Source organism: Lepisosteus oculatus, chromosome 26 (genome assembly GCF_040954835.1).
Source record: "Lepisosteus oculatus isolate fLepOcu1 chromosome 26, fLepOcu1.hap2, whole genome shotgun sequence".
Classification (NCBI taxonomy): Eukaryota; Metazoa; Chordata; class Actinopteri; order Semionotiformes; family Lepisosteidae; genus Lepisosteus; species Lepisosteus oculatus.
This window is the reverse complement of record NC_090721.1, coordinates 10,753,743-10,774,865: the sequence shown is the minus strand read 5'-3', so window position 1 is coordinate 10,774,865 and position 21,123 is coordinate 10,753,743. Positions and strand designations below refer to the sequence as shown.

General features: G+C 52.4%; 1 protein-coding gene, 1 long non-coding RNA gene and 3 other non-coding genes across 6 annotated transcripts; all 5 read left to right on the top strand.

Annotated features, from left to right (window-relative positions):
• The first annotated feature begins 5,949 nt into the window (after window positions 1-5,949).
• On the top strand, window positions 5,950-17,308 carry ncbp3 (nuclear cap binding subunit 3). 2 transcript variants are annotated; one of them, XM_006640921.3, is made up of 13 exons: window positions 5,950-6,180; window positions 6,763-6,828; window positions 7,593-7,698; window positions 9,302-9,427; window positions 10,034-10,156; window positions 10,907-11,052; window positions 11,383-11,491; window positions 11,731-11,830; window positions 12,081-12,190; window positions 12,288-12,570; window positions 13,095-13,258; window positions 13,516-13,695; window positions 13,994-17,308. In XM_006640921.3, exons 1-13 carry the CDS (start codon window positions 5,998-6,000, stop codon window positions 14,254-14,256), a joined length of 1,959 nt encoding a protein of 652 aa, XP_006640984.2. In that variant the 5' UTR covers window positions 5,950-5,997; the 3' UTR covers window positions 14,257-17,308. The 2 variants fall into 2 exon arrangements, with proteins under 2 accessions (XP_006640984.2, XP_015223335.2); XM_015367849.2 differs by having other exon boundaries at window positions 5,951-6,180; window positions 13,991-17,308.
• A 1,732-nt stretch (window positions 17,309-19,040) lies between these two features.
• On the top strand, window positions 19,041-20,683 carry LOC107079915 (uncharacterized). The gene is made up of 5 exons (XR_001480819.2): window positions 19,041-19,303; window positions 19,490-19,544; window positions 19,833-19,888; window positions 20,194-20,227; window positions 20,461-20,683. It is a non-coding gene; the product is annotated as an uncharacterized lncRNA (long non-coding RNA).
• Window positions 19,672-19,746, top strand: LOC138225189 (small nucleolar RNA SNORD49). The gene has a single exon (XR_011183773.1). It is a non-coding gene; the product is annotated as a small nucleolar RNA SNORD49 (small nucleolar RNA).
• LOC138225198 (small nucleolar RNA SNORD65) lies at window positions 20,033-20,106 on the top strand. The gene has a single exon (XR_011183782.1). It is a non-coding gene; the product is annotated as a small nucleolar RNA SNORD65 (small nucleolar RNA).
• LOC138225197 (small nucleolar RNA SNORD65) lies at window positions 20,310-20,385 on the top strand. Its single transcript, XR_011183781.1, has one exon. It is a non-coding gene; the product is annotated as a small nucleolar RNA SNORD65 (small nucleolar RNA).
• Window positions 20,684-21,123: the final 440 nt, after the last annotated feature.

Below are 21,123 nucleotides of genomic sequence, written 5' to 3'. Positions count from 1 at the left end.
ATGATGCACCAGTACTCTCCCCACACACCAGCTCTCAGTGGGGAGCAGAGCAGAGTGATGAAGCCAGTTCAGAGATGGGGATTATTAGGAGGCCATGATTGGTAAGGGCCAGGGGGAAATTTGGCCAGGACACTGGGGTTACACCCCTACTCTTTTCGAGAAACACCCTGGGATTTTTAATGACCACAGAGAGTCAGGACCTCGGTCTTATATCTCATTCGAAGGACGGCGCCTGTTTACAGTATAGTGTCCCCATCACTATACTGGGGCATTTGGACCCACACAGACCACAGGGTGAGCGCCCACTGCTGGCCCCACTAACACCTCTTCCAGCAGAAGCCTGTTTTTCCCAGGAGGTCTCCCATCCAGGTACTGACCAGGCTCACACCTGCTGAGCTCCAGTGGGCTCCCAGTTGTGAGTGGCAGGGTGATCTGGCTGCCAAGTTACATTAGTTAGCAAGCCTTAGTGAAGCAGCAAGAGAGGCCAAGACGCCCATCCCAGAACCCCCTCCATACCATCCCACGCTACCCAATACCCCAGCAGGGAGCATTCCGGAGGCGGCACTCGTTCTTTCCACACCTTGGACCGCGCTGTCCCAGGACGGCGAAATTGAGAGGGGGTGCTGGGAGCCAGCTGGCACTCCACGCAGCAGGGCCTGGTGAGAGAGAGAGGTTTTCAGCACCTGGGTTACAGCCTCACAAATCAACCAGCTTGGCCTCCCGGAGGCAGTGCGGCCTGGTCCTTGAAATGAGCCAGTGGGCGTTGGATCTGAGCAAGCGCTCTCACTGGCCTCTGCTACACGGGACACAGGCAGAGTGATGCTGTTGGACATCTCAGACCATAAAACCCCATAAAAACAGTCACCCCTTGCACAGCACACACCTGGACATTTCTACCTTTCCCCGACTACAGCCGGGGAATGAAACTGGGAAGTAGCACCTAGAGCTCTCGCAGTACTAGAGTCCCTTCAGAAACTGGACACCTGGACTGGGAACTCGGCTTCATTTTCCATTTTGCGGTGCTTATAGAGGGCTCGACGAACGCGGGCCCTGGACACACCTCTGGCAGCAGACTTCAGCTGAGAGCTTCGGAACAGCGCCTGGCAGTGCTGCTCTGTGCGTGAGTTTGGGGTCTCGGAGACAAGAGTGCTGATAGCTTTGGGTGTGCCAACTGGAGCGAAACTGCAAATATAATCGCACCGGTCTGGGATTCTTAAAGTGCCCCCGTGGGGTTTGTTTGACAGACGGTGGGGGGGGGGAGGAAGGCAGAGAAAAAAAAGAGCTCACTGAACTTGCACTTGACCCGAAGGAGTGTTCAGGTTACACCAGATGCCTGCGGCAATGCAGTGGTCAGTGTCAGTAACACAGTGCATGTTGGGATGACCTTCGCAGATGGGCCTGCACCCTGAACCTTCGCCCTGCCCAGCTGCGATCTGTCCCGCTGTGTCTAATGAGCCGTAGAGCAGGGAGCACAACCATGCAGGCAGCTGCAGCCCCAAAAGCATCGGCTCTGTCATAATTCTCAGAAAACACGGCGCACTCCTATCTCAGGAGCATTGCGAGGTATATTACAGGCCACCCCTCTGAACACAGAGCTTGCAGCCCTGGGCGCTCTCTGAGGACAAAGCAATATTGAGTCAAATAAGATATTTATAGCCAGGAAATGCAACTCACGAGACAGGGGAGCTTGGAGTCGGTGGAGGCAACTAAGCCCTGAGATGAGAAGATCTTTGCCTGGACACAACAGAGGAGCTGGAGAGCACAGCTAAGAAGATATCCCAGAGACCTGACAGAAACATGTCAATACTGTCTGACGTCTCTCCCAGAGGACCCTCCAGTTAAACAAAGCCTGTAAGTGTTGTGCAGAGACTGTCCGGCGGTCCCAGAGGGCCACAGAGGTTGTCTCTTGGGGACCCCTGGACACTCTCAGAGGCCCTAGAGGACCCCTGGACAGTCTTTGAGGGCCCTAGGAGACCCCTGGACAATCTCTGTGGCACTAGGGGACCCCTGGACTTGTGTGAATCGCGGGGTGTGGAGTCGCTGTTCCTTCCCTGGCAACAGAGCCCTTGTCAAACCCATCCTCCCGAATTTCTGTTCTCTGACCCGCCTCAAAATTGCCTCCTGGGACAGTTCTGCGCTGTTTGAAAGTTTTGTTTTATTTTCCTTTGCAAAAAAAAGCCCCCAGCTGTAGGGGCTGATGTTGAACTCGGGACTCCTGCGTTGCTGGTTATGGAGCTTGCAGCTGAGCAGCGCTCACTGCTGTACCTGGGTCAGAACAGAGCCTGCAGGCAAGCACAGCACAATTACAGGCAAGCCAGGCAGTGCATAAAAATAACAGCTGCCAAATGCTAACCTATGACACTACAGATACACAAAACATAGCTTCATATTTAAAACACAGGATATGTAAGAAAATGTCTTTTGAAAATTGTGAAAAAAGTGCAATACAGGTTTGACTGTCTACAACTTAATAGTTCAATTCCCCAACGGGTCCTTTTCTTTTTTTTTTTGCTCAGCTTTGAACAACATTTCTAACAATTTGTTTCCATAAGTAAATTTTCTTACAGTTATATTAACATTCATGAGGATGTACATTATGAGAAACATAATAAATGTCACCTGATCTGTCTTGAATTGGACCTCAAATCAAGGCCCAAGGAGACCCTCCCAGTTCAGATACTGTAAACAGTAGTAACACATAAAACCTTTAAACGCTACTCGCTCTCTTTAAGGTCAATTCACAAGAAAAAAGTTCAAAAGTTTAAAAAGTTAAAAAGTTCATTTTCACACAATTGCTCTTGCAAGTACTCTGAACCGACGCCGTTGCTCCTCTGAGAGCAGTTTTGAGACGCCTACAGGAAACTCACGGACGTGATTTCTACCGTATGGATAAGCGAATGACGATCCATCAGCTTGTTAACGTGAGATTGAGTTGCTGTAACTGGTTTGCCACAGATGCCACAGCTCAGTCCCCAGAGATCCTACTGCCCTGTCCTGACATGGGGACTTAAGGCTCATGGGGCCTGAGCTGGATCCCCTTTTCAGACATTTGAAGTGCCTTCCATTTGGATCACTTGACCCTTCACCAGTAACCAAGATAATAGGGCTACAGAAATAAAGAGTCTGGACCACAGGCGAAGCATCTCGAGGTGTCTGCTAGTTCTACAAGGACATCCGGAGAGGGAGCTGGGCGTTATCAGCACTCACCATCACGGCAGCACCAGAGCAGGGCTGGGTGTCCTCAGAGGTCAGGGTTTGTCAGCCATGACATGTGCCTGTGTCACTCAGACTTTGCGGAAGGGGGTGCTGGACTCTCTCCAGCTGCCATTAAATCAGGAAGAGCCTTATAGGGCACTGGGGCCAGGGGACACAGTATCTCCCCCAGTGCTGCCCACGCACACACGGCCGGGGAGCTGTGTGATATGCTTCTTCTGGGGAGGCTGGAGCTGATCATGTTACACATGTGACCACAGGTGACACAGAGGCCCGGGGGAGTGCTGTGCCACTGGGGTATCAGACACCAGTATCCATGATCCACACCCAGCAGCTCCCAGAGACCCGATCCCAGCTGGCGGGTGCACAAGGGGTGAGCCTGGAGGGCAGGCGGGTTTCTGGGAAATTCACGAGCTCGGGAAGGGGGGGTGGGGCCGCTGGCTGTGGGCAGGGGGAGGCCAGCCGGAGACGGGGGTCACTCAGCTGCCCCTCCGGCAGCACGCTGTAAACTGACGCGCTGGGTCACAGGAGGCACAGGTTTCTTCTGACGGAGTGGAAAATCGGGCGGAGCACCCTTTAGAAGTCCAGCGCTTTCACTGCCTGTCAGCAGCGCTAAATGATGATCACAACCTGAGCCTCCTCCCCACCGCCCATAGCAGCCATAGTGCGCCAGTCCTCTCCCCACACACCAGCTCTCAGTGGGGAGGAGAGCAGAGTGATGAAGCCAGTTCAGAGATGGGGATTATTAGGAGGCCATGATTGGTAAGGGCCAGGGGGAATTTTGGCCAGGACACCAGGGTTACACCTCTAGTCTTTTTTGAGAGACACCCTGGGATTTTAAATGACCACAGAGAGTCAGGACCTCAGTTTTACATCTCCTCCGAAGAACGGCGCCTGTTTACAGTACAGTGTCCCCGTCACTATACTGGGGCATTAGGACCCACATGGACCGCAGGGTGAGTGCCCCCTGCTGGCCCCACTAACACCTCTTCCAGCAGCAACCTCAGTTTTTCCCAGGAGGTCTCCCGTCCAGGTACTGGCCAGGCTCACACCTGCTGAGCTCCAGTGGGTTTGCCAGTTGGGAGTGGCAGGGTGATACGGCTGCTGTCTGTGTATTGCAGACTGAGCCTCTGTGAACAGCTGAATTGCCTGAGCAGGAGGTGGCCTGTTTCCCAATTCCATCCCCACTCTCCCCTGAGGTCCAGAGGGAGGGATTCTCCACCATCTGGAGTGAAGCGCAAACCGGGTAGTGAAAACCTGGAGCAGGCTGTCCAGTCCTGGTGCTGAAATGCCTCCAGAATGAAAAATGAGGAACATGATCAGGGCCCTGCTGTCTGTATCATGTTGCTGAAAGGTTCTCCACAAACGCCAAAATCAGGCCCCTTCACACGGCGACAGCACGACTGTCCCGCGGGTTACTCTCACGGGACACAATGAAAACCTACAGGGAGACGCCGAATTCGAGGAACGTGAGAAAACACACGTGGGCGAGCGGCGCCACCTTGTGGACGCGCTCGGGAGCGCAGAGGCTTTTCTGAAACGAAACGCCGGCTGTGACTGTGACGCTCAGGGCGGACCGGTACCGTCGCGGTCCGCCTTGACCTACAGTCCGGACAAAAAGGGGAGACCTTCCTCGCGTTCACGCGTGGCGTGGGCTGCGGAAGGCTTTTACCCCAGGAAGGGATGTTGCCGGCTCCCTTCCAGCCGGAGCTGGAGTTCACGCTCTGCTCGCCTCGACATCCCTGTCCGAGCCCCATCCACGCACACTCGCGAACCAGGGCCCGAGTCACGCGGGGGACCACCACACAGCACCGCTGCCGTCGCGCGAGCACACTGCTCTGTGGCCCGAGACACGCGCCCCTTCACCCCTCGACTTGACACCTCGTGCTGGCGCGACGCCGGACACTGGACACCGGACACTGGACACTGGACACCGGACACTGGACACTGCGCCAGGCCGCTTCTAGTCTGCCCGTTTGTGGGAGTTTGGTTTTCCTTCGGATTCTGAATGTGGGGAATTTGGGAAACAAAGAGAAAGCTAACTAGAGTTAAAATTATAAAAGCCCAGCGGAAAGAGATAGGCAGAAAATTAAGTTACGCCGCCTGGACTCCTTCTGGCGTTCAAGCACACAACAGAAAGAAAAGCAATATAATCCAGGCTGGGCAAACGATTTTTTAAATTTTTAGAAAATAAATAAAAAATTAGATATAATGATGCGTTCCTTAACATTGCACTACTTTAAAACCTATAAAAACAGGTTTCGATAGTTAATAACCACTTTTTATGCGCGAAAAACGGGTGATTTTGCTTCCTCGTGATCAGCCAGAATCTTTGTGTACGCCGTACGGTTTTTACTTCTTAATTAAACGCTTAAAATACACGAATTTCATAAAGACAACACATCACAGAAATGAAGATGGCGAGTTACAGTTAGAACAGACGGCCGGCGCTTTGTGAGTCACTGTTCAGATTGCTGTTGGCTCAGTTACTTAAAGGCGTAATCATTCATTCTAGGATTGGAATTCATATATGTGCCCTGTCACTGTTGTTAAATCTTGTATTAAGAGTATTCTTTCTGTTCGTACCACTAAACTACACTCCTTCAGTTTCCCGGTTCGCAGTTTGTAAATGGGTCGAGGGCTCCGCCGTGCTGCCGCCAGTCCCCGGCGCCGCCGCTGGGTGGCAGTGTCGCTGCGGCGACGCGCTGTGCCGAAGGTGCCGCTCTCTCCCCCTTCCCGCTGTCGTTGGTGCGGCCGCTCTGTTTGGGCTGAGGCGAAGGGAAGATGGCGGCCGTCCGAAGCTTGCAGGTCTCGGTGAAGTCAGAAGCTGGGTCCGATCGCTCAGAGTCAGATTCTGAATCCGACTCGGACCGGGATTCCCGCGAACCGGAGCCAATGGAGGTAGAAGAAGGTGAACTGGAACTGGAGTCCATTCCGGTCCGCCGGTCACTGAAGGAGCTGTTACCGGTAAGTAAGGCCGCGCCACGACCTCGGTCCCCAGTAGAGAGCAAGGCCGGGCTGGCGTGGCTGACCAGGGGGGTTACAACGTTCCAAGAATCGGTGGTAACAACTGCTTAATGACAATGTTGTCCTGCTGGTTTTGCTTTTTTTCTGTGAAAGGAGCAGTTAAAATTGTGGTATTGGTGTCTCGAATGTTTTGTAAATAGGAGTGTTAATGAGATCAGGTCCTTTTAACTGGGCTCAGGGATTATCGTGTAGTTTCAGTTTTGTCAGAGTACTTGAAGCTTTAGGAGCAGATCGAGTCTGAAGCACAGCCTTTCCAGAAATGGCCACGGGATGGAATCTTTTTCCCAAATGTGTTTATAATCGGTGTCTCAGAGCGATGAGGTGCTGGTACCTTACCTTTATGACTAGGGGTTGCGTCGGAGTGGGTTGGGTCTATTTCAAAATATTGAACTTTACATTGCTTATTCCCCTTTATCGTACTGTCGAAAAGCTCCATCCCGCCTTTCCTGTTTTGTAAACTGCCTTTTGGAGGGTCGGGTTGGGTTTTGTCGTGTTGAACTCAGGGCTGACGTTTCTCAACAGGACACCAGCCGGCGCTACGAGAACAAAGCTGGGACCTTTATCACGGGAATCGATGTCACCTCAAAGGTACGGGCATCCTTGCTCTTTCCGTGCCCTGCGTCTGTTTCCTGCTCCCTGGTCTGGCGGCGCTGTGGTCAGTATTACTGCCTCGCAGCGCTGGGGCCCTGGGATCCGTCCCCGACCCGGGGTGCGGTCTATGTGGAGTTTGTATGAGTTACCTCGGATAGAGTGTGTGTGTGTGATTGCCCTGCGATGGACTGGAGTCCTGTCCAGGGCGTATCCTGCCTTAAGCCTTGCTGGGATAGACTCCAGCTCCCCTGAACTGGTTGAAGCAGTTAGAAGACATCGCTGGTCCCTGGTCTTACGTCTCAGAGCTCCAAGTATTAATGAAACAGTCAACATCCTGGTTAACCCCAGTGTCCTGGCCAAATTTCCCCCTGGGCTTTACCCATCATGGCCTCCTAATAATCCCCCTCTCTGAACTGGTTTCATCACTCTGCTCTCCTCCCCATTGAGAGCTGGTGTGTGGGGAGAGGACTGGTGCATCATCCAGGTGGGGCTGCACACTGGTGGAGGTGGAGGGGATCCCCATTACCTGTAAAGCTCTTTGAGTGGAGTGTCCAGAAAAGCGCTATATAAGTGTAAGCAATTATTATTATTATTAATTAATCAGTCCTGTAGCCCCGAGTCTGAATGGGCTCCCTCCCTGTCCAGAGCGCTTGGTCCGCTCGTGGTTCAGAGTCCTTGAGCCCAGACGTGTCCCGCCCCTCCCCTCCTGGCTGCGGCTGTGGCGCAGGGATTGCGTAACATGGTGTTCCAATCTCTCGCAGGAGGCCGTAGAGAAGAAGGAACAGCGGGCCCGGCGGTTCCACTTCCGCGCCGAGGTCAACCTGGCCCAGAGGAACGTGGTGCTGGACCGGGACAGGATGAGGAAGGGTGAGTCCTTCAGCTGGGCTCTGTGTGCTGGCTGCAGCGCGCTAGTGTGTTACTGCTCACAGTTTAGATCAGATCAGATCACTTCATTGGTCATATACAATTGCTTGTATCAGGAATTTGTCTTCACATACCCCAGCTTGCTCTCCATAAGACACACAGACAGGGAGAGAAGCTTGGGGTCAGAGCGCAGGGTCAGCCATTTATACAGCGCCCCTGGAGCAGCAAGGGTTAAGGACCTTGCGCAGGGGCCCATCCGAGTAGGATTCCTCTGCCGGTCGCGAGATTTGAACCGGCAACCTTCCAGCCACAGGCGCAGATCCTGAGCCACAGAGCCACTGCACCGCTTCACCGGCTTAGCTGCTGCCTTAGAAATACAGTCCTCCCCATTCGTGTAAATAAAGCCCACCGTTCCTTCTTTCTTTTAAAAGGGTAACAGTGTGAAAGTATGTAGATGAAGAAAGCAGGGTTAACCAATAGGGTACAGTTTGTGTAGAAGCCCACTACGAGGAGCAGAAGTTCTAGTAACTGAAACGACAGCACCCTTAGGAAAGAACTGACTGATGCATTCAGTGCCGGATTGTGGTGTCCGTAGGCCCTGGGCACTTTCACTCTGAAATGTGCAAAAAGAGGGTTGAACGCCAGTTGACACGATGCACTTTAAACTGTTCTAGTGCTAAACCACCTGATTGATGAAGCAAGCCGAGCGCCCATCACTTCCATACTTCTAGTTTCTAGAGCAGTTGCTAGAGAGCGCATGATTATTGATTTGGAGCATCTGGAGTCGATCGCAAGCACGTTGTTTCAGCTCGGTTTTTGTTAGTCACTAGTGTTTCCCTCCTTCCTAGGCCCTGGGCACTGTGCCTACAGAGCCTGATGGGAAATCCGGCACTGGATGCGTTTCACAAAGGCAGAGATTGTAGTCTCTGCTCAGACAAAAGAATGATGGGAAGACAGTTTGATACACGCAGGAGGGGAACGGCATAAACGGGGAGCCCACAACCTAAAAGAGCTGCCACCAAAAGTTTTTTTTAAATCCACCCTTGGGATATTCCTGCATGTGGAGCCTTAAGGATGCGGTAGCCTGGATTGAGCTAAGGGACCAGTGCTGCGTGAAACCTTAAGCGTCGCAGAAAGAATTTTAACAATTCATGAGAGACGCAGACAAGAAGGCACTGCAGAGAGTGGCCAGCAGTAAAAAGCCTAGTGAGTTGAGGGTCTTCAGCCTTCAGGCAGAGAATTACAACCGTCTGCTGAGATGTTTCAATGACATGGAACAAGGTTACTGTCAGTTTGTCTTTGCATTGACCACATTAGATGCCATTTGCAGGAATTGAATTCTGTGTCCTCGGTGTGTTACTTGCAGGTTGCAGAAACGTTTTAAAATTTAAGATGGTGTAGCTGTGACCTAGATGGAATTACCTATGAAAAACACAGATGTGATTTTAATACAGTTTGCATAAATTACATCTTACCTCTTACATCAAGGAGATTGATTTGAATGGGGGAAGAACAAGGGTGCAGGCACAAACTGCAGCAGTCTTGTTGCTAGTCTGCTCCTGTGGCCCTGAGAAGTGTCTCTAAAAAATATCCCTGTGCTTTGCAGCTGTGCCTAAAGCGCGCTTGGAGGCTCTGCACGTGACTGGAGTTGATGAGATGAGCACTCAGGACGTGTTTGGCTACTTCAAGGAGTATCCCCCCGCCCACATCGAGTGGATAGACGACACCTCCTGTAAGTGCTGTGTGCTGCTGCCCTGTTGTACCAGCCTGAACCCCCACGAGTGAGATCACTCAGCTGAATTCTGCATTCAAGCATAGTAGTGCAGAATTTCCCACGTGCTTTTTTGCCATACCAGAAACAGATTCTGGGCTGTAGATGTCTTTGTTTTTTTATTCAAAGGAAGACATTCTCCTTGCACTGAGACGAGTAAAGTATGGCATTGCAGCTTTCTGTTAATTTGGAGCAGGTGGGATGCCCGGTGGGGCTCGGTGAGTTTGGGCTGGCCAGGGGCTCACCAGTTTGCTGTCCATGAGCCTACTGGGAGCCCCACCCTGAGCTTGCAGTTGCTCACTTGTCAGTCCTGTGTGGCAGAATGTGAGCTAATATACAGGAGACTGCATAGATATACAGCACAGTGGAACTAAACACTCAAATGTAAAACAAGAAAAAGGTTAAAAATATTTATCATATAGATTGTGGTTTTAGATGCTAGAGAATAGAAGTAGGTGTTCAGTCTAGTTTTAAGTAGAGCAGAACATCCCAGAGCGCAGAGCAGTGATCCAACAGAGCCGGCGTGCAGGGAAGCTAACTCATGGTGTGGGATCCCCTCTCCTCCAGGTAATGTGGTGTGGCTTGATGACGTCACCTCAACCCGAGCCCTCATCAACATGAGCCGCATGCCGGACCCCGCCGCCAGCAAGGCCGACCCGGAGGAGAGCGCCCCCACACGGAGCGGGAGGGGTGGGTGCCCTGCGGTCCCGGGTCCGAGTCGCCGCAGTGTCCGGGCGGGCACCTCGCCTCATGTGTCATTGTGTTCAGTGTGTTTGCGTCTCAGCTGTCACGATGTTGTTCTGTACCTAAACTCTTAAGTCACTCTTATGTCCAAATGATTGTGAATGTCGGATAAAAAGGGTCTGTGGAGATTATTTGGCACAAATTCTATCTGCACCAGGGGTCCCAGAAAACTCAGAGGGGGTACCACTAATGTTGGGGAGGGGGGGTGTTGAAATGCTTTATTATCCTTATTCTGTGGTGCGAAATGGGAATTTGGTCACAAAATGCAGAGGCCCAGCCTTGCCTGGAAGAGCCCAGGGTGTGTGGCAGTGAGATACTGTGCTCTGGCAGCGTGTGATAGTGTGTAACGGCGTGGATCAGTGTGCCCTGGTGGTGAGCAGCGGTGTGGGTCAGTGTGCGGCAGTGTGCACTGGTGGTGAGCGGCGGTGTGGGTCAGTGTGCGGCGGTGAGCAGCGGTGTGGATCAGTGTGCGGCACTGTGCCCTGGTGGTGAGCGGCGGTGTGGATCAGTGTGCGGCAGTGTGCCCTGGTGGTGAGCAGCGGTGTGGATCGGTGTGCGGCAGTGTGCCCTGGTGATGAGCGGCGGTGTGGGTCAGTGTGCGGCAGTGTGCCCTGGCGGTGAGCAGCGGTGTGGATCAGTGAGCGGCAGTGTGCCCTGGGCTGCTAGTGACTGTTGCCTTGTGTGACTGATTTGCAGACCGGCGAGGAAGGGACTCGGACGAGGAGGCGGAGGAAGGGGAGGTTGAGGATGATGAGGATGAGAAGAGCAGCACTGCCAGTGCGGGGAAGCCCAGCGACAGTGAGGAAGAGTCGGAGAAGAAGCCCGCTCCTGAAATCACAGAGGTATTGCTCACTTCCCCTCTGCTGTCCAGAGAGACTCCCTGAACGGTGCTGCCTCTCCCACTCAGTGTGTTCCAATGTCACTCTTACAGGCATGATACTGCCTGAAGCAGCCCCTGGTTGCTCTTCTGTTCACTGTTAGTTGAGTTGCAGCATTACTTTAGCAGCTCAAGCACAGGAGTCTGTACGTTGCTGGTCTTTATAGGAAACATCTTGCACCTTGCACTGCATCCTGTTTATTTCTGTAAGTCGTTTACCTTGGGCATTAGGTAATCCGTAGGCATGGTAGAGCTATCTGAATGCAGAACCTCTTCCGACTGGATGTCATTCCAGACTGACGAGCTGTCCCAGGCCGAGAGAGAGTCGCTCCTCCGAAATGACCTGCGGCCCGCCACCAAACCCTTCAAGGGGAACAAGCTGTTCCTGAGGTTTGCCACTCAGGGTGAGCATCCTGCGCAGCCCCGGTTCACTGTTCCAGCTGGGGGTAGCACTGGGGTCTTGAAGTTTTATGCCGTTTGTTTTGAGGTTATTATGTGCTCCTACACAGGTCTGAGATAAATTATGAATGTGGGCTTCATTGCTGTGTTTTGCACAAGAAACTGAGAGCTGAAGGATCCAGGTAGTATTCTTTTACAGTCTGGAGGAATTGACAAGATTTGCTCCCTTTTCTTTTCAACGCAGATGATAAGAAAGAACTGGGCGCCGCCCGGCGGAGCCAATACTACATGAAATATGGGAACCCCAACTACGGGGGGATGAAGGGAATCCTCAGCAACTCCTGGTAAGATAGTTCTCCCCGCCTGCTGTGTGCAGGACACCGGGACAGTCGCGTCCCGGGATGACCAGTCCAGGGTGACGTCAGATGGAGAGGGGGTTTATCCCTGGGGCAGTAAGATCAGGGTAGACTGGGACAACGTGTGGTCACGCTGGTAAACAGCACTGCAGTCATCAGGCAGGAAAGGGACCGGCCCATTCCTCCTGGAAAATCCCTCTTGAGGTTCTTACGCATATCTGGTATCTTGTGCTTCCAGGAAGCGGCGCTACCATTCCCGGCGGATCCAGCGGGACGTCCTGAAGACCAAGAAGAGCCTCATCGGAGACAGCGTGGGGCTGACCCCGCCGTACAAACACCGCCACTCCGGTGCGTGCGCGGCCGTTCGGGTGGGGGGGGGTCTGAGCTTTGCCGGGTCTGCCCGTGCCGAGCGCGTGAGCTTCACAGCCTGCTTGTGCGTCCCCAGACCTGGTGAACCTCCCCGAGGAGCCCATCGAGGAGGAGGACGAGGAGGAGGACATGGATGAGGACGAGCGGGTGGTGGAGTACCGGGACGAGAAGGAGCGGGAGAGGGGGCCGCGGGGCCCCGCCGCCGGCCGGCGCCGGTCCAGCTCGGCGTCCTCGGCCTCCGACTCGGACGAGATGGACTACGACCTGGAGCTGAAGATGATCTCCACTCCCTCGCCCAAGAAGAGCATGAAGATGACCATGTACGCTGACGAGGTGGAGTCCAAGCTGAAGACCATACGGTGAGTCAGCCGGCCAGGACGGTCGGGTGGCATCAGTCGCCACAGCGATCAGCCCAGTTCTCCGATTCAGCTCTCCCACCTCGTTCCACATCAGCCTTGTGTCATGTAGAGACACAAGCAAGAGAAAGCACGAGGGCAGTGTCCTATATTCCTGGCCAAGCCGTATAATCTCCCACGTGTATACCTCGAGACCTGGGGAGGCTGCTGAGGAAGGTTTGATTTTGACTTTCAGCTCTGATCTTGATCTGGGTTTGCGATACTGCAGTTAGATGACCCCCCCTTGCTGCTGTCACTGCTGGGGCAAATTAGGCAGATCATAATCGGTGGGGATCCCAGCACTTGGTTTCTGCTGTCGCACTCCAGGAAGGTGCCCTCCAGTGGGGGAGCTTGTCTCTGTGATCACCCACAGGACTGCACCTCCTGGCTGTGAAGAGCTCCGGGTTTCAGAGCACTGCGCAGTGTGCAAAGACGTCTCATTACTCATCTGTCAGACTTTGATTTCTCACCGGTTGTTGCCTGTACAGAAACTCCATGAGGGCCGACGGCGTTTCCGGCAGCAACATTAAGAACCGGATCGGAACCGGGGCCAAAGCCCCGCGGGAGAAGGTGACGGACATCCGGCTCCTGCTGGAGGAGAAGCGGCAGAACCAGGCACAGCAGCAGACGTCGACCAGCTCAGCCAAAACAGGCGAGTCACTGGGAAACGAGCAGGAGCGCAGGGGTCAGACAAAGGCAGCATTGTTCTGTGAGCTCATGGTGCTCACAGTGTTTGTATATCCAGCAGCACGTGATCATGATCACTGTCGGGGGGTGTAGTTCCAGTGGAAGTCATGTCCAAAGAACCATATTGATAATTCTATTTGCCGAGGTGCAACATTTGCTGTCGGTCTTCACCTGCGCTGCTCTGTGGGGGTGACAGGCGCTGATCCTTTTCCTGCTCTGCAGATGTCCGACAGCGTCTGGGAAAGCGGCCCTACTCTCCCGAAGGCCGGCCGAGCAAGGTGATGGTCAGCCCGGCCCCCCTTCCGCGCAGAGAACCCCTCACTGACGTCCACAGCAGGCTGGGGACCTCCAAGCTCGACCCCCAAGGGCACTTCTCTGAGAGCAGCAAGGAGAAGAAGCCAGGTGAGGCAGAGGAGCCTTTCGCTGCCGGTAGGGGCTGCAGGAGTGTGCAGGGGTCGGGGCTGGGGTAGTGATATTTCACAAGCACGTGCAAAAGACAAACGGAGACCCATAGAGCCGTTACAGCCAGTGGCATGCAGTAAACAAGTCATCTGTATTGTTCTGTGCTGTCTGGAGCTGCTGTTTGGCATTGATGATGTGTAATAGGCATTAGGGTCCAGGGACACTGTCTGTATTAAAGTGGCTGACCTGTGACTTGTTTCCTGTCGCCCTCTGTGTCCTGATGGCTGTCCTCCAGCAGGCAGCCTGTGGAGCAGGCTGGGCCCCAGCCAGAAGGAGAGGGCGCCGGGGAGGAAGCAGGGGCGGACGGCGAGCGCGGGGCTGGAGGACGAGAGCTCGGCGTCGGGGGCCGAGGAGGAGGACTCGGAGCTGCAGCGGGTCTGGGGCGCCATGATCAAGGAGAAGGAGCGCTCCCACAAGAAGAAGAGCCGGCTGGACAACCTGCCCTCGCTGCAGATCGAGATCAGCAGGGACAGCAGCAATGGCTCGGACAGCGACTCCTGAAGGGGGGCGCCGGACTGACAGTCAAGCCCTCAGCTGCCTGCTGCCCGCCCCCTCACACCGGGTACAGACTCTGCCACTGTGGCACCAACGCCCACGCGCCAGCACTCAGTCAAAGACCGCGGAGACCCGAGAGACACTGAGCAGGACTCGAGACACTCGCCACTCACTTCCAGTAGTTTTCTATCAGGTTCTTGTGTAGTGGCTCCCATAAGTGCTTTTATACCACTGGCTCATGTAGTCTAGGAGTCCCTGTCTGTGTACACCTCGTCCCAGAATAACAGTGCTGATTGTTTCTAATACAGCTTTGGAGTGAGTATTGTGTGTGTCCATCCTGTGCTTCTGGTCCCCTTTAAAACACCAGCAACATCTCCAGTTAGCAGTTGTGTACCTGGTGTGTAGCTCCTCACTGGAGTTACAGTCCAGATCTGCACCACACAGATGTAGCCAACCGCTCTCCCGCCAGTCCTGATCACGGGGAGGATACACGTTTGGTCAGAGAGGACTGTGTGTAGATAACAGATGGCATTACAGCTGTTACCCCGTTATCATAGTTTCCTCAGGAGGGCTCCCCGTTGAAGCCTTCATCCCCTGAGGTCTTGAAAGGGAAGATGTTTCTGTAGTAGTGTGGCCTGAGTGGGTTCAGCAGTATCCAGGGAACTGTTTGCAGCAGGGAGCTGATCTCCAGCCCTCAAGGGCCACCGGAGTCTCTGGGTTTCATTCCCTTTCTCTTTCCACGTGAGCTGTTTGGATAACGATAATGACCTCACACCTCCTGCATCCTGGGTTCGATCTAGGGCTGTATCAGTTTTCTGTGTGGAGTCTGCATGTTCTCTGTGTATTCTGTCGATTTTGTTTTAGGTGTGCATGTTTCTTTCCAAATCCCAGAGTCACGCATGTCAGGTTTCTTGACAGGCGTGTGTTCACAGGAGTGCACACATTGGCCCGGTGAAGGACTGGCATCTTCTGGGATGGGGTCTGGGTTGTGGTGACCCGTACCAGAAATAAATGGCTTTCTGGAGACAGTCTGGTTTTCACTTTTAATCTCTCGGTACTCTACCAGTGCACACAGAACTGGAGTGAAAGTTAGATTAATTGCACACAGGCACACACTCACACCATGGAAAACTTTCCCAGAAGCCAATTAGCCTGCCCATATGCCTTTGCAGGGTGGGAAGGAACTGGAGCACCCAGAAGAAACGCAGGTGACCATAGGGAGAACATACAAACTCCATGCAGACAGCACCCCAGTTCTGGAATTGAACCCAGGACTCCAGCACTTGGACACAGCAACGCTGGCGACTATACCTCCCCCTACTTCAATACTTACAATCTAAATTGTGTTAATCCTGCTGATTATCTGTTAATTAAGCAGATGGATCAGACCACAGTGACTCCTGCAGTGAGGTGGGCTGAAGCAAGTGGAAGTTGTGCCCCTGACCTAAGCAAACCTAAAAAAAAAAGATTTGAAAACTTTGAGACTTTGAGAGCTTTCAGGGGTCACAAGTCCGCCAGCAGTGGGGGCTTCTGGGAAGTCCCATTGCAGAGCTGCACCCACAGTCTTTTCCCTAGAGCCACTAGTGGGCTATGCCTTTCTTCCCACTTAATCTGGCGAAGGCGGTGTAGAGATCTCCGTGTCCTGCGAGTCCTCGGCTCTTGGCCTTCTGTGTGGCTGGAGCTGGTGGGGGTGTCGGCCGTTCGGCGGAGATGTTGAAGGGCTCTGTGACTGAAGCGCAGGCTGTCTTTGTCTTGTGAGTCGAGCCTTAAACTGGACATCCTCACTCCGGATCACTGATCCTGCTGGGGAAAATTCTAGGCTCACTCTTCTATAGTCACGTTTCTCCAGGCTTGACGTAACGATTTTTTTTTTACATTCAAACTACGAGATGCTGAAATGTAGCTTTTCCACAGAAGCAAAGAATTCCCTGGGTTTTGCTTTCACGCTGGTTTTACGGTGCAGTCTGTGAGTCAGTCGATGATTACTGTAGCTCCCGGAAAGTGGAGTGTGTTTGTGTGTCACTCACCCCTTGTTGATCCACAGTTGAGTGGGCCAGCACTCAGTCTGGCTGCCCCCTGTCTTGCCTCATGTATTGATCAGGGTTTGTGTCCTCTGACCCTCGTGTGTGTGTGTCTGGGGTGGGAGGGGACCTTCTCCAGAGCCCTGGCATAGGGGAACTTCATGGTCACACAGCTGGGGAAGGGGCATTAGTACCAATTTGCCTGAGCTGGACCAATATACCACTGCAGGGCAAAAGTAAACAGAACTGGGCAAGAAGGTTGCTTATTCATCAGATTTTAAAGCCAGGTTTTGTCCTTTTTTTCACCCCTTTGGTACTGCTCTTGGTTTAAGTGTGATATCACATTTCCTGTACGAGAAACACTTCTATTTTAAACATTCTGTAATCCTAGAGCATTTGATCTGTGCTGTGGTTTGACCAAACGTGTGTAATAGCATTGTTAATTCCATTGTGCTGCATTTATAAAACAAGGTGTAGACTTTTTAACGTGTGTTTTGGATAAGGCTTGAAGATTTTAAGTTGCTGTGATTTTTTTCCCCTCAGTGTATGTTGGATACCTTGTGAAACCTGCGTCTGCAGGCTCTTACCTCCAGACGAACATTGAGGGGATGAACATCATTCAGAATATTTCCTTCAGTGTTATTTTCCATTATTTCCTGTAACCATGTTTCCCAAGATGGCTATTGGTTATTCTCATGTGGAAATAATCATTTTTCCCTGATTAAAAATGTCCCACATGATAGAAGGGTGCTGACATTCCCCTGCAGTCCTGTTCCAAGAACATGGCAAGATTAAATCCAAAAAGCCGATGTGGAAGTTGCATTTGGAATCAGCTAGAGATTGTTCAGAGCTGAATCTGACCCACTCTTTGCAGTCGTCAGAAAATCCACCTGAGTTATAGAGACTGGATTCTGTCATAAAGAGAGACTCGTCATGGGGTGAAAGAGTGATTTCTCCAACGCTTAATTTGATGTTTTTTGTTTTTGTTACAAAAGGAGATCTCTAAACCATGCAATTATAAAAAGTCAAACATGTTATGTATGAGTTGTGTAAATCTTGGCCTCAGCAGAACTGTTCGTGGTTTTCTGTAATATTCTATAGGACTGGCTGTGCACACTGCAAAGAAGCTGCACAAAGTATTGTTTGTTTTTTAACTCAGGGTTAATGATTATGACACACCTGCGCCTGCTGTAGGACTACATGGTGACACACACCTGCGCCTGCTGTAGGACTACAGGGTGACACACACTCGCGCCTGCTGTAGGACTACAGGGTGACGCACACCTGCGCCTGCTGTAGGACTACAGGGTGACACACTCGGGCCTGCTGTAGGACTACAGGGTGACACACCTGCGCCTGCTGTAGGACTACAGGGTGACACACCTGCGCCTGCTGTAGGACTACAGGGTGACGCACACCTGCGCCTGCTGTAGGACTACAGGGTGACGCACACCTGCGCCTGCTGAAGGACTACAGGGTGACACCCACACTCGCGCCTGCTGTAGGACTACAGGCTGACACCCACACTCGCGCCTGCTGTAGGACTACAGGGTGACGCACACCTGCGCCTGCTGTAGGACTACAGGGTGACACCCACACTCGCGCCTGCTGTAGGACTACAGGGTGACGCACACCTGCGCCTGCTGAAGGACTACAGGGTGACACCCACACTCGCGCCTGCTGTAGGACTACAGGCTGACACCCACACTCGCGCCTGCTGTAGGACTACAGGGTGACACCCACACTCGCGCCTGCTGTAGGACTACAGGGTGACGCACACCTGCGCCTGCTGAAGGACTACAGGGTGACACCCACACTCGCGCCTGCTGTAGGACTACAGGCTGACACCCACACTCGCGCCTGCTGTAGGACTACAGGGTGACGCACACCTGCGCCTGCTGTAGGACTACAGGGTGACACACTCGGGCCTGCTGTAGGACTACAGGGTGACACCCACACTCGTGCCTGCTGTAGGACTACAGGCTGACACCCACACTCGCGCCTGCTGTAGGACTACAGGGTGACACCCACACTCGTGCCTGCTGTAGGACTACAGGGTGACGCACACCTGCGCCTGCTGTAGGACTACAGGGTGACACTCGTGCGTGCTGTAGGACTACAGGGTGACACATACTCGTGCCTGCTGTAGGATGACGGGGTGACACTGTGTTAGCAGGTGTAACGTGGGCACTGTGTGGACTGCAGGTTTTAAAGATTAACAGCCTCTGCCATATTTTTCTGTACCAAAATTCCGTTTTAACATCTAAAATTCAGATAACACGTGTGGTTGAAAACTGGCTTTGACGTCTAACGTCTATTTTCTTGAACACAAAGCGTTTCTTCACTGCAGCATGGACAACGGCAAATTATAATAAAAGGTAACCGACAAACAGACGAACAAACACTATGCCTAAGGGGACAGGTGGCACAGAATGGATCAAAACCATTTTATTCCAAGGTTACAATCGGTAACACGATGCATTGGTATATTATTTGCTTTGTTAAACTTTATGAATCCTTATAAAAAATAAAAATATTGATGATCAAAAATACTATCACGCATATGTATCCAACTGCTAAAGTCATTTTATGAATCGAAATCGCTTCTGAGGCATTCAGACTCGGCGCTCTTGATCAGACCAATCAAGAGCGCGGCTGAGACGGAGGCGTGGCTTGTGTGTGACGTATCATTTACTGGGTGTTACGTCAAGGGCGAAGTCTGTGGGAAACGTCATCCAGGGCAGCACGATATAAACCTGCGTCGCGAGCTGTCCGGTCTTTCTGTGAAGTGCTCAGCGCGAGATGGAGCTGTTACAGGCGGCAACTAGGCTGTTGAGTAGCAGAAATGAGAACTATTTCTGCCCTATACGCCTTTTCCCCGTTTGGATAGAGGCTTTTTTAGTATCTCCTTTTGTATACTGTGGAAAATAGGTTTAATTTTCTATCCTATTTTTTTAAAATGTGATTGCTCATGAAGCGTGAGAGACCGCGTGTCTTGAACTACATCCGTCTCAAATCTGCTGCAGACCAAGGTAAATTTTCCTTCTTGATTGTCCTTTTGTATGCATTAAGTTCCTGTGTTTAAGAGACTGGAGCTGCGTGTATTTTAAGCCTGTGTGTGCCGTTGCTTAACTGCAGCCCCGTTTATTTTAAACCCTGAGGCCCACAGGTCTGCTGTAAGGGCTTTCAGCGTTAACCTGAACTGCTCTTTCTTGCAGGCTGCGGGTGGAGGCCCGGAGGGTGGACCCGGACTGCATCGCCACAGGCGCGGAGGTGAGTGCGGGCCCTCAGCCGACCAAGGCCGCCTCCTCCTTCCGGGACAATCCCTGCGGGCACAGCACGTTAATACAAGCGGGGCTGCCTTGTTCGAATCCCTCTGCTTGCGGGCGCGGCTGCACGCTACTGTGATGAAAACCTTGTGTAGGAAGTGCCGTCCGATGCGAGAACTGACGATGGCTTGTAACAATTTCTGAGCAGCGTGCCGTGCCGTTCCTGTGTCCCGCATGGGCCTTCCGCTCGAGCAATGTTGAGTGTGACGCGGATCTGATTTTGCTTTTCTAGGTCTGGAGGTCCAGGGCGCACGTGTGCAGGCCTGCGTTGCTCCTGAGGCGCTTGAGGTGAGTAGAGGGCATTGGAGCTTCGCGGGGTGGGGTTTCCCCGAGGGAATTCTAGGGCATTTGCTGCCGAAAAGATCAACCCCCCTCCTACCTCCCAAGCGGATAACCCGTTTAGCCTGGTACCCCTTGGGTTTCGCATGTGCAGAGTGATGAAACTTGAACTGAAACAGCTGGAATTACCGGCAGATTTCACCGTGGTGAGAAAAGGTTTTCTGAATGCAACTGGTGCGGTCTAGCAAGTAGTGCTCTAGTATCAATTTAGATCGAAATTGTGCCTCAATGTTTTTTTTTCCCTCCTTTTTCAGAGAATTTTCTGGAGCGGAGCTCCTCTTGGATGAGGTGAGTTGTTGTTTTTTTTTTCCCATCCCTTTTAGTTTTAGGCAGGGCGACTGTAGGCTTGGCTTGTCCAGTCGGCAGTGTTCTATGATGACACCTAAACTGAAAACAAGCTGGAATTACCGGCAGACTGTTCAGTGGTGACCATCGGTTTTCTGAGGGCACTGCGCTCCAGGCCTGGGGCTGTGTTCTCTGTGGGGGGGCTGGAGTCTCATGTACCTGCATTGCCTTTCCAGGTGGCCGAGCAGCTTGTGTGGGTCTGACCTGATGCCCGCCCGGAGAGTCTGAGCTGTGACGGTGTGGAGCTGCTTGGAGAAAGCTGACCTCTGAAATGCTACGTGTAAATGTCTGTGGCTTAGTAAACTGTCACACAGAAGGCTGTGACAGTTACTGCTTCATAAGGTTAGAATTCTGGATGTCACTTGTGCAACTGAACTAAATAAAAACTTTAAGTACAAATTAATGGTGTTGGGTTATTTTAATGCTCAGTCTAGGAGTGGTGGGAGTGCAGAGACTGTACAAAATGCAGAGACTGCTTAGAGGAGTACTTGTGGGCTTCCCAGCAGCAAGGCACTTGTGTTCCTCCCTGTTCAGTCTGAAGATCTACATGTCCACACAGCCAGAGGGGTGGAGAATTTTTCTGGGGGGGGGGGGGCTTGATTTGCATGACCGAATAGAATTACATCCTATAACATGAGGCTGGAGGGGGGTTGAAGGGGAACAATGCATCTATTGTAGTAATAAACCCCTTTCATATAGCACTTTTAAAGGTGGCTTCTTGAAGTACTTTATAGGGCAACAATAGAGCTTTTGTTCAGGCAGCCTTAACAAAACCACTTGGAGCACATGGCTGTCTTTTTATTAGAGGTGTTCTCAATCACACTTGTGGTGAGACTGGG

Excerpts from the sequence above, each read along its gene's own strand:
- ncbp3 (XM_015367849.2), top strand. The coding sequence starts at position 5,998 with ATGGCGGCCGTCCGAAGCTTGCAGGTCTCGGTGAAGTCAGAAGCTGGG. Across the intron at positions 6,181-6,762 it reads CACTGAAGGAGCTGTTACCG|GACACCAGCCGGCGCTACGA; the intron begins GTAAGTAAGGCC and ends GTTTCTCAACAG. Across the intron at positions 13,696-13,990 it reads CAGCAAGGAGAAGAAGCCAG|CAGGCAGCCTGTGGAGCAGG; the intron begins GTGAGGCAGAGG and ends GCTGTCCTCCAG.